We start from the raw sequence: 13,131 nt of genomic DNA, 5'->3' as shown, positions 1-13,131 counted from the left end.
GAGTGAGTTGCAACCCCACAAGCAAAATTTGTTGTTAATAAGAAGTTACATGCATCTCTTTGTTCTTCTTGTTTGCTACTGACAATGACAGGTGTGTATAAAGAGAACGAGATTGAACATATAAAACATTGGCTTTCACATCAAGAAGAGGTGCATGATGAGGTTTGTCAAAATAAGATATCGTTGCCTTCATTTGTTGGTAAGTTTAATCCTAGGGACTATATTGATTGGGAGTTAGAAGTGGAAGATGAATTTGAATATTATGAATTGTCTGAGGAACAAAAGATTAAGGCAGCCATAAGTTCTTTTACTTCTTTTGCATCTCTTTGGTGGAGTGATATTTGTCTTGTCGGTAATAAACCTGGTTCTTGGAATGACTTAAAAACAATGATGAGAGCTAGATTTGTACCTGATTATTATATTCGTGATTTACAAAAGAAAATGCAAAAGATACAATTAAAACCGTGAGAGAGTACCACCGGGAATTTAAACTTTGTATGTTGTACGGTGGTATAGAGGAGTCTAGAGGAGATACAATTAAAAGATTTTTACATAGTCTTGATTTAAAAATTCAGCATAGGCTTGAAAATAAAACACATAGCCATGTTTTTCAGTTACTTTTGCATGCTTGCGATATTGAAAGTCAGATTGAGAAAGAAACAAAAATGCCTATGATACATGAGAATATTCTTGTGCCTTCTATTGTATCTAACATCGTGCAGGAAGGTAAAAACAATTATGAAGAATAGAAGAATGAAGCACCTAAATTAGGTCAAGAGAGCGTTTCAGGTAATTTAACTGATGGTCAACTGGACCAAGGTAAGAAAGATTGCGATATGCTACAATTGTCCACTAATTATGCTATGTTAGAGCAACCTCTAGTGGAACACATTTCTAATTTGCCTTTATCACAAGCTAAAAATTCAGATTGTGTTGATATTGATAATGCTTGTAATGAGGAAGAGTTGTGCAATGCTTCACTTATATACATGCCACAACTAGTGAAAGAACACGATATTTCTACTTCTGAATATTTGGTTTCCACTCAAAATAAACGTGTCTTTGTTATTGCTGATGACCAAGAAGGGCTGAAATTATTGTCTTCTTTGTGTACTTTGGGTTATATCAAATTTGATGTTCTTTGTGATCTAAATAACTTAGAGAAGAAAATTTATGATTTTCCATGTTATTCTTGGAACAATTATCGTGTCATTGGTAAATATAATAATAGAGGATGTTATATGGTACATCGTGTTTATATATGTTTAGATATGAATCCTCATTTAAATATGGAAAAATATGAGAAACCAAATGGATCATACAATGTTGATGCTATTGGAATAAATTCACCTAACGTTGTTTTAAATATTGATGACAATATTCAAGGAGAGGAGTGTTGTGCACTATTAAATTCAAAGGTCAAGTCTCGCTATCATTTTAAGACATATTCATTCAGTAAGGTGAGTGGGTTTCCTCGTGATGTAAATTGGATTTATAAGGAACAAATGATGCTACACAATGATTGCTTGTTTGCTATTTTTTCAGTTGATCTCTCCTATACGACAATTGCAATAAGAAATCGAGGACGGTTTTCAAACGAGGAGGGGTGGATGATGTGACCATCAAGTATATGCATATATCCAAGCTGAGAAATATAAAACATGGCCAAAGAATACATCGAGTGAACGGAGGATTTACAAGATATTAAAGTCTAATGAGTTTTGGAACCCAATTCGGCCTCCGGAGACAGCACTGACTTTAAACGGACCTAGCGCCTTCATGCCAACTCCGATTTGGGTGATCTTGGACTTTGTGGAAAGCTTATCTCGCTACTTTTCAAACGCATCCGGTCTCATGTCCAAATTTGATGAGGACATAACTAGCTCGGATATAACCATGACTACCTTATGTATTAATCAAATAAAGGTGCATATGTTCTACATTAGATTTACTTGTTATATATTTGAACAAACGTTGCTACACAATGAGTTTTGTGTGTTTTCGTTTGCAGAGGAACTTGCTTGGGCGAAGGAAAAGAGACCGAGCGCAACTAATGCATAGATGATTAAAGAAGTTGATTGGGGACCAAACCAAGACCTTTTCCAAGTCTACTTCTATCTCACCACGTCATTTTTGGCCCATAGAAGACAAGAGATCAAGTTGTACACGTTTTGGATTCGGATTCGAGCCTCCTAACAGCATCAACTTTAAACGGACCTAGCCGCCGATCTAGAAGGAATTTTGGGGCCCATGAGTACTTGTTGGAAAGCTTATGGAGTCTACTTTCAGATGGTTTTGGTTCCACGTCAAAACTCCTACCGAGCTGCCGGGAATCTGCAAAACAAGCCACGTATCTTATCCTGTCCGAATCTGATTTAGGTTTTGGGCCTTGTAATTGTGTCGTGCGCTTAGCCCAAGGGGGTGTGCGCCCTAGGACAACCCTAGGACGTCCCTAATTATTTTTATTCAGTAGCCGTTATCGTTTAGAGTCGGGTTTTACTTAGATTATTCTGTCAAGAATAGTTTCGCCGCTAGATCGGTTTGTGGAACCCCAAATTCATGTACTTAATCATTCATATGTAATTTTGTTGCAATCTATCTTGTTCTTGCTTGTGTTCTTCGATTTGCATGCAGGGATTAGCCTTCTCGGCGAGGTCAACCGGGTTTCGGCACGGTTGATAACCAGAGGAGACGTGGTGCTGCGATTGCGGGGCTCAGTAGCGTGTTCGTTCAGAAGCCGGATTAAGTTGTGTCGTGACTCCGCCAAATCGATTGTCTATCAATACCTATCAGAAGATCGGGACCTAACTCCCTCATCAAAATTCATCTTGAGTCAACGGGAATTGCCAAAACAAGACAGTGCTGTTGCTGAAACCGAACTTGGGCCTTGGGCCTTGTAATAGACTAGGCCCATCTCAGAAGTGTCTCCCTCCACCTCCACGAATTAGCACTTAACCCTAGCTTTATTTTCCTCTATAAATTGTTTTGTACATCCTCAAAAACAATTGGGTTTTGTTTAGTTGAATTTTGCCAAGTGCCATTCACATTGTCTCTAGTCCTCGCTCGATTAGTCGGCGACTATTGATTCAGAGCCCCCAATAGTTGGTGTGTTGATTTGTCGGGTCGATTAGATCTACCACTTCAATTGCAACTATTCCTTTGTGCTTAATCACCTATTCGCGATATTTAGATTGCATCTTATCTTGTTCTTGCAGTGTTCTCTCGTTTGCATTGCAGGGATCATCAACCGCGCATCACGGTTGGTACGACATCGTTTGTGCTGTAGCGATTGCACGGCGTCCTGGATTTGTTCTGGTTGGTAGCCACATCGCAAACGTCGCACACAATCAAAGCGAGAGTTATCCCCTCACCAGAAGATCGGGCCACGAGAGAGAGAGTCATCAATTCTAATGTGATCTAGAGAGATGGCGAGGTCTTAGCGTGGTGACGAGAGAGAATGCAAAGTAGAAATATAAGCTCTGTCCATCATCGCTCCGTATCCCATACGAATACATGTAACATACCGAAAATTAGCTATTTTCTAATCTTGCATCATGCTGGGTTTTATGTTCTTAATAACCTCTTTAAACTTAGGAAAATATAATTAGCGAGACCTCCTAAAGCTAACCTGCATAAAATCCCTCTTTGATATTCAAAAGCCTTTGTGTTTTTCATTTAAAATTTATCTCGAAATATTCCTTAATTTGGTTTTAATCTAAAACTTTCTTTCGACTAAAATTTCTTCTATTTAAAACCCTTTCGAATTATGGTCCAAGAAAATCTTCCAAACCAAATCCTTTCCAATTCCAATTTTATTGGAATTAATTGTTAACTCATCCTTTGATCTCAAACCTATCATTTGATCCTTGATCCAAATATCTAAATTCCTCCTTTTGATCTAGCCACCAATTTAATTTCTGTGGCTTGATTTTCTTCTCGGCACATGAATAATATTATTACAAATATTGTGAATAATTGCTCTTGTGCTAAGAGAATAGACTTTGTCCCTCCGTCCCAAATCCAAAACCTTATTTAGCCCATATCTAATTCTCTAAATTTCATACCACATATTTTGGGCTAAAATTTTATTTACTCTACTCCCTCCATATTCCCTCCACATACTCAAAAATATTTTAATCTAGAGCCATATTATTTATGGTGTTGAATATTTTGAATTTCTATTTGAGTGCATTAAATAAACTCCCTCTCCAAAATATTACACTCAAACCAACTAGAGAAATATTTCTTTTGGAAATTATATTCAAATATAATTTCCTTCTAAAATCTCTCTCAGTCAATTTTCCTTCAAATTCAAATTATTCAAATCCTTTTTCAAAATCTAGCCATCCAAATTCCTCTAAATCTATTATTTGAATCTCTAGGAAAATTAGACTTCCTCCTTTTTAACTTTGGGCCGAATTCTTCTTCTCTCTCGCGCGGCCCAAGTCGGCCCATAGCTGAGCCGCCCCTCCTCCTCCCGCAAGCGCGCATGCCGTGCACGCGCACGCCGCCGCCAACGCCCTCCGTCGTCACGAAGTAATCGGCGCCGTCTTTTCTTCCTTCACGCCAGCATCGCCGTGGTCAAGCCGTCGACCGTCTCCAGAACCGCCTCTCTCCACCACCTCTCCTCGCCTATAAATAGCCAGAGAAACCCTCCTCCTTTTCCATCCATCCGAGCTATCTCTCTCTTTGTTCTCTCTCCTCCATGACCGGCCACCACCATTGCCACCGGCCGATCTCCTCTTCCACAGCCCTACATCCCAAACCCTCGCGCCATTGGCTTTGCCTCGGCGAGGTGAATCCGTTTTTCCCCTTTCCCCCTTCTCTCCCACCCCATAGCAACCACAACCGCCACCTCCTCTAACCAACCGAAGCAAGCTTTTACGCTAGCCGTTCCGGCCTCTTCCCTAACTCCCTCTGCCGGCCACCACCCTCCTCGGATGCGTGCTGCTCGGGAACACGCGTGGCCGCCGACGTCGCCACCCTCCAGTCACCGGAGCGCCGCCGCCCCCCTCGCCTTCTCCTTTCTCTTCTCTCGGCTCTCTCTGGAAGAGAAGAAGAAGAGACGGGAGGAAGAAGAAGAGAAAAAGAAAAGAAAAGAATCTCCCTGACAGGTGGGCCCATCAACAGTAGCCTTTCATACTTTTCTTATTTAATTCAAATCCCAATCTTTAGAAGCCCATATCTCCTAAACCGTAGATCCGATTCCGATGAAACTTGGACCTAAATTCATGTAAATTCAAAAGCTATATTTTGATACGAAATTTGCTATTTTAATATTTTATTTGAATTTCCTTAATTTATTCAAATACCATTTGAATAAATATTTGATTTAATCTTACATTTGAATTTCCAATTGAAACTTATATTCACCTTTCAAATATTTCCTTTTATTTTCAAATTACCCTTTGCCATTAAAACAACCACCGTTTGGAACTTTACGCCTTCCATGGGGACGTTCGCACGGTCTTCTGACCCCGACGTCGAACCGTTGGTTGTAAAGTTCGACAAAACCCAAACCCAAGGTCGAAGTGCTGCTCCTGACACCTTACGCCTCAATGCAGAGCTTCACTATTTCCTCGACCTCCACAGCACGCTGCACAGTTAGCTTTTAAGCTCTGTGTGATCCTAGCCGCTCCGCCACCATTCACGGTTGTCGGAGTAACACCTCCACCCCATTAAACCTATACCCACCTCCTATTCTTCTAGCCGATATGTTGTCTATCGACACCGGCTAAAAACGACACCAAACCTAGTCGTCATACTACCCAATTCTAATGACAACTAGCAAACACCCAAATCCCAGCCGATATTCATCCTACCGCGATATCGGCTTAATCAAATGAAACCCTAGCCAGCCAGTCTGCTATCCAAACTCCATACCAGCCATTTACCATCCAACTACCTATAGCTTAAACATGAAATACGAGCCGATATGCTATCCTATTTCAGCATCGACTCGAGAACAACTAAACCCTAGCCACTATTCCACCAAAGCCTAATCTTGATCCCCTCTCCAACCTAGCCTCCAACCCCTTAGAGCCTACACATAAAATACTAGCTCAATAACCCATCAAGGACATAATTATACCCCAAACCTAGCCTTTCTCGCTCTTCATCGTTTTCTTGCTATTTTATGGCTTTTATTGAATTTGGTTCTTCCTTTTCTTTATTAGAGTCTATTTTATTCTGGATGGCAACCTGTGGTATTTCAAGCATCGGATAATCAGGTTGCCTATCTCGGATTTATTTGCATTGGAGCAAGGCAAGTTATTATTTCCTCTCCTTTGAGCATAATTATCCTATACTCTATAGCTTTATTCTATGCATTAGCCCTTCATGATTTTGAATGCATAACTTGAACATATAGCAAACCAGATATATGCTAGATTTTGCTTAGCCCTGCTTAGTTAGAATATGCATAAAATTTAATGAACTTAGATTGGGACAGTACATAAGATTTGGTTGATTTCCGGGTGGCTAGTACTGTCTCGATCGATATAATTGCCACCAAATACTTATGTCAAACGAACAAGTACGACCGCAGCTTCTAGAATGGGGACAGACCTAGTTATTATGTTAATTAACAATGTGGTACCTCTGTATAGTGGTTCTTATATAAGTCCTCGCGAAGGAGGCAAACTTATGCCGCAAAGGGCAAATGTGATATTTACCGAGGCGCAGGTAAATATCTTGATTATATTGCGATCGCTGTGTGTGTATATTGTGAAAACCTGGTTGAGATGACGTGGGGTCTCTCATCCAATTCTCTCTAAAAACCTCGAGAACGCCAGAACTCCTCTCGCTGCTGATAACGTTACGTTCAGAGCGCATGTGGACTAGAGTTCATGGAACAGGTGCCACTATTGTTAGTAACCTAATACTGGGCATGACTAAGCTAATGAATATTGGCAAGTCGTGGACTGCGGGTAAAGCGTACATCTACTGCAGTAGAGTATTCATGAAACTATTCGAATAGCCGTGCTCACGGAATTGAGTATCGGGACTCATATGGTATTTGGTTAGAAACTTAACTCAAGATTTTACTAAATATTGTTGCATAAAGACATCCCAGGCTTTCTTCCTCTTTATTCTCAGCTTTCTGCCAGTAAACCTAGATCTACTTAAATACTACTTCATGCATTCATTATTTGATATAATAGCTTGCTGAGTACGTTGTACTCACCCTTGCTTCAACCCCCCCCCCTTTTCAGAGTCTATTTGGATCAGTTCTTGCTGATGCTGGGAGTTCAATCACATAAGTTAGTTCCCTTTTAACTTAATCTTCAAGTCTAGGTAATTTAAATGGTTTAAGTCTATAGTAAAACAACAGAGTTAGATTATTCTAAAGCTTTTGTTGTAATAGTTAGCCACAACCTCGTAAATACCCTATTACTTTATGTAATAATATCTCCTTCAAAGCTATGTCTAAATGTATGCAAAGACGATCCAGATTATTGAAGCTGTATCAACCTACTAATCCAGGGCTTGATACAGTTAAACATGTCGGTTTCCGAATCATTAGTTTTAGGACCCGACAATACGAGTCTGCGTGACGAAATTGCATGTCGACCCGTAGCTTAATATATAAAACGAGCTAGCCCGGTGCTGCGCGCTCCCGTCGCGATCTCCTCGTGGGACCACTCCCATGCTGTGTCTACGACGGCTCTCTCCTCCAACACGTACGGCAGCACCCCGCTATTACCTATTCTCATTGTTCTTGTTGTCTCTTGCCACCATGGTGGAGGCACCCTTTAGTGGCGTAGCCAAGGTTTCAAGGTAGGGTGGTCCAACACAACATAATATTTTTTTAATACCCTAGATAAAATTTAGCAAACGCATTTAGGTTAAACAATAAAGACCTTATAAACATTTTGAGATAAACAAGTCTAGAATTTACTTAAATGTAACTTACACATCCACAATAATTGAAGAAGAAAATAGAACTAGTTCTAGTTCTTTTTGTCGGTTTTGAGCCTTTGGCCATAAAGTGTTGGTTGTATCAATTTACATACCAATACTATTCGGAATACTAAAAATCAAAATAAAATTTAACCTAAATCAAAATACCTAGGGTTAGGCCTAATGGCTGCTGGCTGCTGACCTAAATCAAAAAAAAGGAGAAAGGAGAGAAGAGAAACACTACAAGAATCTATTTAATCTATGACGATAAAAATTCGTCATGGATCGCTGAAAATTTGTCACAGAAATTTGTCTATGACGATTGTACTTAACTTCATCTATTGAGCATCACAGATTAAATCTGTCAACGTTTTCTCCGAAATCGTCACGGATCAGCACAATCTATGACGTTTTTTAACCGTCATAAACGCTTTTGGGCTAGTGTACTCCAGCCCAGGTCCAACCTTTGTGACGAAATTAAATGTCACATATGATTGCCACATGCCGGCCAACATGGCAGGTGACGTGGTCGTTGACACGTGTGTGATAACATGTCACTGATGACGTGGCAGCTAAACGCCAGCAAATATTTTTAAACGGCCCATTACTTTTTTATGGCCCATTAATTATTTAACAGCGGCCCATTATTTTTTTTACAACTGGCCCACAAAATGTACATATCTCTTGTATAGTTTATAAACTATAAGAGAGAGATGTAAATTTTGTGAACAATATTACAAATCACTTTGTCAGATGAAGAAATGACCCAAATAAAAGCTATAGATATTGATGAGTTATACAACTTTGTTGTTGATGATTATTTCAGTTGAAATCATCTAGTACTTGTAAATGTTGTTTGAAGCTATCATAATTTGAAATTCAAATTTAAACTGTTTAAACAAAGTCATATAGAAAAATGGCCAAAACATAAGTTGTAGATATTGATGAGTAATACAACTTTGTTGTTGATGATCTTTTTAGTTAAAATCATTTAGTATTTAAAAATGTTATTTGAAGTTATGATAATTTGAAATTCAAATATTATATAGGTCAATCAAACTCAGATGGAGAAATGACCAAAATAAAATAGGTAGATCTCAATAAGTTATACAACTTTGTTTTTGACAACTTTTTTCACATAAGTTCATTTAGTATGATAAAATTCGATTCGAAGTTTTAATATTTTGAAATTAATTGAAAGGATGGAGGAAAATAGACTTCTCGGCGAGAGAGGACCAAAAGGCCTGTTACGGGCCAACCCTTTTGCTCATCCCTCGCCGAGAAGTCCATTTTGCCTCCCTCCTTTCAATTAATTTCAAAATATTAAACCTTCGAGTCGAATTTTATCTTACTAAATGAACTTATGTGAAAATATTGTCAAAAACAAAGTTGTATAACTTATTGAGATCTACCAATTTTATTTTGGTTATTTCTCCATCTGAGTTTAATTGACCTACATAAAATTTGAATTTCAAATTATGATAAGTTCAAACAACATTTTCAGATACTAAACGATTTCAACTGAAAATGTCATCAACTACAAAATTGTATAAGTCATCAATATCTACAACTTTTGTTTTAGTCATTTTGCTATATGACTCTGTTTCAATAATTTGAATTTGAATTTCAAATTATGTCAACTGCAAACAACATTTTCAAATACTAAATTATTTCAACTGAATAAGTCATCAACATCAAAGCTGTATAACTCATCAATATCTACAACTTTTATTTTGGTCATTTCTTCATCCGATAAAGTGATACTAACATTGTTCACAAAATTTACATATCTCTTATATGGTTTTGAAGTATTTAAATCGCGACGAAATTGCTATAACGTCACTGGTTTTCGGCCGGTTTAAGATGAAATCGACAAACTATCACGGTATTATGGGCCTTGTATCCATAGTTGCATATCCGTGATGATCTCTGAAAACATCACGAAAATTTCGTCACAGATTAAATAGATTCTTGTAGTGAAATGAGGGATAATGGGGGAGATGAGTGTTAGAATAATTGGGCTAGGCCCGATTTATTCTATTAAATCTCAAAGGCCTATAATAAATGTTAAGGATAATAATACCACCTTAGGAATTAAACGAGGAGTATCTCAACTTAAAAAGGGAGTTAATGGAGGCTCTCTGTTGACCGGTTGAGGTGGGAATCGGAAAGCCACACGCGCGCACGCGCCGAGCCGAGCCGAGCCGGCCGGGCAGGGCGTGGGCGAGGCGTGCGTGCGTGCGTTGCGTCTGGTCTGCCTCTATCCTTTTTGCAACCATGATCCCACGATTGCCTCCGTAATGGCGCGTGCGGCAACTGGCGGATAACACTCCTGCTATATAAGAAGGCCGCTATTCCGATCAGAACTCTCTCGCTTGTTTTCCATCCTTGGTGTTCTTCCTCCTCCGCGCGCTTATGTTGCCTCTGTTTTGCCTCCCCGCTTCTGATCGCTTGCGCGCACGAGAGATCGGAACGAGCAGGGCCTCCGGAACCACACCTCGCCTGAGATCTGCACCGGGTAGGCGGGTGATCAGGTTTTTGGGGAGTGCTTCCGCACGACTGCTCTCGACTTCTGCTCTGTTCATCGTCGTCTCGTCGTCCACCATGTCTGCACCTGGAGCCGCCGCCGCCGCTGGAGCCACTGTCGCCATCCCTGAAGATGGCGCGCCGGGAGCCGGAGCCGCTGCGAACGTCAACGTCAACGGAGGCAGTTCTGCCTCACAATCCAGCGGAGGGACATTCTCGGGGTATGTCTTTCTCCTACTGTTAACTCATTCTTTGATACCTCTGTTTGTCCTGTTAGTCGCAATTCTATTGCGTTCTTTGTATGTTCATGATGCTTATTATACTTTAAGCATGCTCCTGGTTATGTTACATTTTATCACTAGATCACCCCACATTGTACATGCCATGATTATTGTCTTAATATTTTGGATTAAAATATGCCGATATATGACTATATTTCCAACAATCCAAAAACCTGATAGGTCATTTTCGGTAGTTGGCTTTGCTGCTGCACTGAAACCACATGCATTTGATGGTTCTAACTATAAGAGGTGTAAAGCACGTGCACTATTGTGGTTGACAGCGATGCAATGCTTCTATGTTTCACGCGGTATACGAAGTGAACCACCTCTCTCTCCTGAGGAAGAGGTTAAGTTCGAGGCTTCGGATTGCCTGTTCCGTGGGGCATTGATCAGTGTACTCGCTGACAACATAGTGGACGTGTACATGCACATGCCTTCTGGGAAGGACATGTGGGATGCACTTGAGGCCAAGTTTGGAGTTTCCGATACCGGCAGTGAGCTGTATGTCATGGAGCAGTTCTATGACTATAAGATGGTCGATGACCATTCTGTAGTAGAACAAGCTCATGAGATTCAGATGCTGGCTAAGGAACTTGAGAACAACAACTGTGAGTTGCCGGACAAGTTTGTAGCGGGTGGCATTATTGCCAAGTTGCCACCTTCTTCGTCGGACTTTGCCACTTCTCTAAAGCACAAGAGACAAGAGTTCAGTGTTTCTGATCTCATTGGCTCTTTGGGTGTTGAGGAGAAGGCGAGGGCAAAGGACAACCGGGGCAAAAAGGTTGAGCGAGGTTCTAGTGCCAATATGGTACAGAAGAAGAACCCACATGCATCCCACAACAACAAGAAAGTCAAGCCTGATGTCAAATCCAAGGCTACAATCAATTTTAAGAAGAAAGGCAAGGGAAAGGCAAAGGGAGACTGCTTTGTGTGTGGCAAGTCTGGGTATTGGGCCAAGGACTGTCCTGAGTGCAAAGACAGGAAGTCTGCCAACATGGTTATTAGCGAGGGCGGAGGAACATTGGGGTACAGTAAAATATTACCTACAGATCTCCCCGTTTTCATTCACCTGATTGGTGGGTTGATACTTGTGCTAATATTCATGTATGTGCTGACATTTCTCTATTTTCTTCTTATCAGGTCGGGAGAGGTTCCTCCTTGTTGATGGGAAACGGGTCGCTTGCGGCTGTTCATGGTGTTGGTACAGTCGATCTGAAGTTTACTTCGGGAAAGACCGTGCAGCTGAAGAACATGCAGCATGTCCCTTCAATAAAGAAGAATCTTGTTAGCGGCTCTCTATTGTGTAGAGAAGGTTTTAGGCTTGCGTTTGAATCCAATAAATGTGTCGTATCTAAATATGGAACTTTTGTTGGAAAAGGTTATGACAGAGGAGGCTTGTTCCGCTCTTCTTTGGATGACATGTGTAATAATCATAATGTTGTGAACCATATTAGCAAGAATGATGAGTCTAATGTGTGGCATTCGCAACTCTGTCATGTAAATTTCGGTTGTATGACGCGCTTAGCAAACATGAGTTTAATTCCAAAATTCACTTTGGTCAAAAGTTCTAAGTGCCATACTTGTGTTCAATCGAAACAACCTCGCAAGCCTCACAATGCATCTGAGGCGAGGAATTGGGCACCTCTAGAACTTGTTCATTCCGATTTATGTGAAATGAACGGCATGTTGTCTAAAGGGGGAAAGAAATATTTTATGACACTGATAGATGATTGCACTAGATTTTATTATGTGTATCTATGAAAGCAAAGGATGAAGCATTGCATTACTTTAAGACCTATAAAGCTGAGGTAGAAAACCAACTTGAAAGGAAAATCAAACGGTTCAGATTTGATAGAGGTGGGGAGTATTTTTCCAATGAGTTTGCATCCTTTTGCGAATAGTTTGGAATTATTCATGACAGGACGCCTCCCTATTCACCCCAATCAAATTGGGTGGCCGAAGAAAGAGCCGTACTCTAACTGAGATGGTGAATGCCATGTTAGACACTGCGGGGCTTTCCATGGAATGGTGGGGTGAGGCAATTTTGACTGCGTGTCATATCCTGAATAAAATTCCAATGAAGCATAAGGAAGTGACACCATTCGAGGAATGGAAAAGGAAGAAATTAAACCTCCCATACCTACGAACATGGGGCTGTTTGGCCAAGGTAAGTGTACCTATAGCCAAAATGCGAAAACTTAGACCAAATACTGTTGATTGTGTGTTCCTTGGTTATGTTATTCATAGTGTGGGTTATAGATTCTTAATAGTAAACTCTGGAGTACCCAACATGCGTGTTGGTACAATTATTGAGTCCAGAGATGCTACATTCTTTGAGAATGAATTTCCCATGAAACATACACCTAGCACTTCTAGTCAAGAAACTGTCATACCCCATGAGCACTTTGCACCGATAGAACAC

General features: G+C 40.3%; 1 protein-coding gene across 1 annotated transcript; it reads left to right on the top strand.

Annotated features, from left to right (window-relative positions):
• The first annotated feature begins 10,183 nt into the window (after positions 1-10,183).
• Positions 10,184-12,319, top strand: LOC136356787 (uncharacterized). Its single transcript, XM_066311209.1, has 3 exons — positions 10,184-10,649; positions 10,890-11,735; positions 11,850-12,319. The coding sequence occupies exons 1-3, from the start codon at positions 10,318-10,320 to the stop codon at positions 11,872-11,874; spliced, it is 1,203 nt and encodes a 400-aa protein (XP_066167306.1). The 5' UTR covers positions 10,184-10,317; the 3' UTR covers positions 11,875-12,319.
• Positions 12,320-13,131: the final 812 nt, after the last annotated feature.

Source organism: Oryza sativa, chromosome 6 (assembly GCF_034140825.1).
Source record: "Oryza sativa Japonica Group chromosome 6, ASM3414082v1".
In the NCBI taxonomy this organism is placed as follows: Eukaryota; Viridiplantae; Streptophyta; class Magnoliopsida; order Poales; family Poaceae; genus Oryza; species Oryza sativa.
The sequence above is the reverse complement of the archived record's forward strand: the minus strand, read 5'-3'. Positions and strand labels throughout refer to the sequence as shown.

What these genes read in the sequence shown, in the direction of transcription:
- LOC136356787 (XM_066311209.1), top strand. Translation starts at nt 10,318, where the DNA reads ATGTTGCCTCTGTTTTGCCTCCCCGCTTCTGATCGCTTGCGCGCACGA. An exon ending in AGCGGAGGGACATTCTCGGG is followed by an intron (nt 10,650 to 10,889) that starts GTATGTCTTTCT and finishes AAAACCTGATAG; the next exon opens with GTCATTTTCGGTAGTTGGCT. An exon ending in GAGGGCGGAGGAACATTGGG is followed by an intron (nt 11,736 to 11,849) that starts GTACAGTAAAAT and finishes TCTTCTTATCAG; the next exon opens with GTCGGGAGAGGTTCCTCCTT.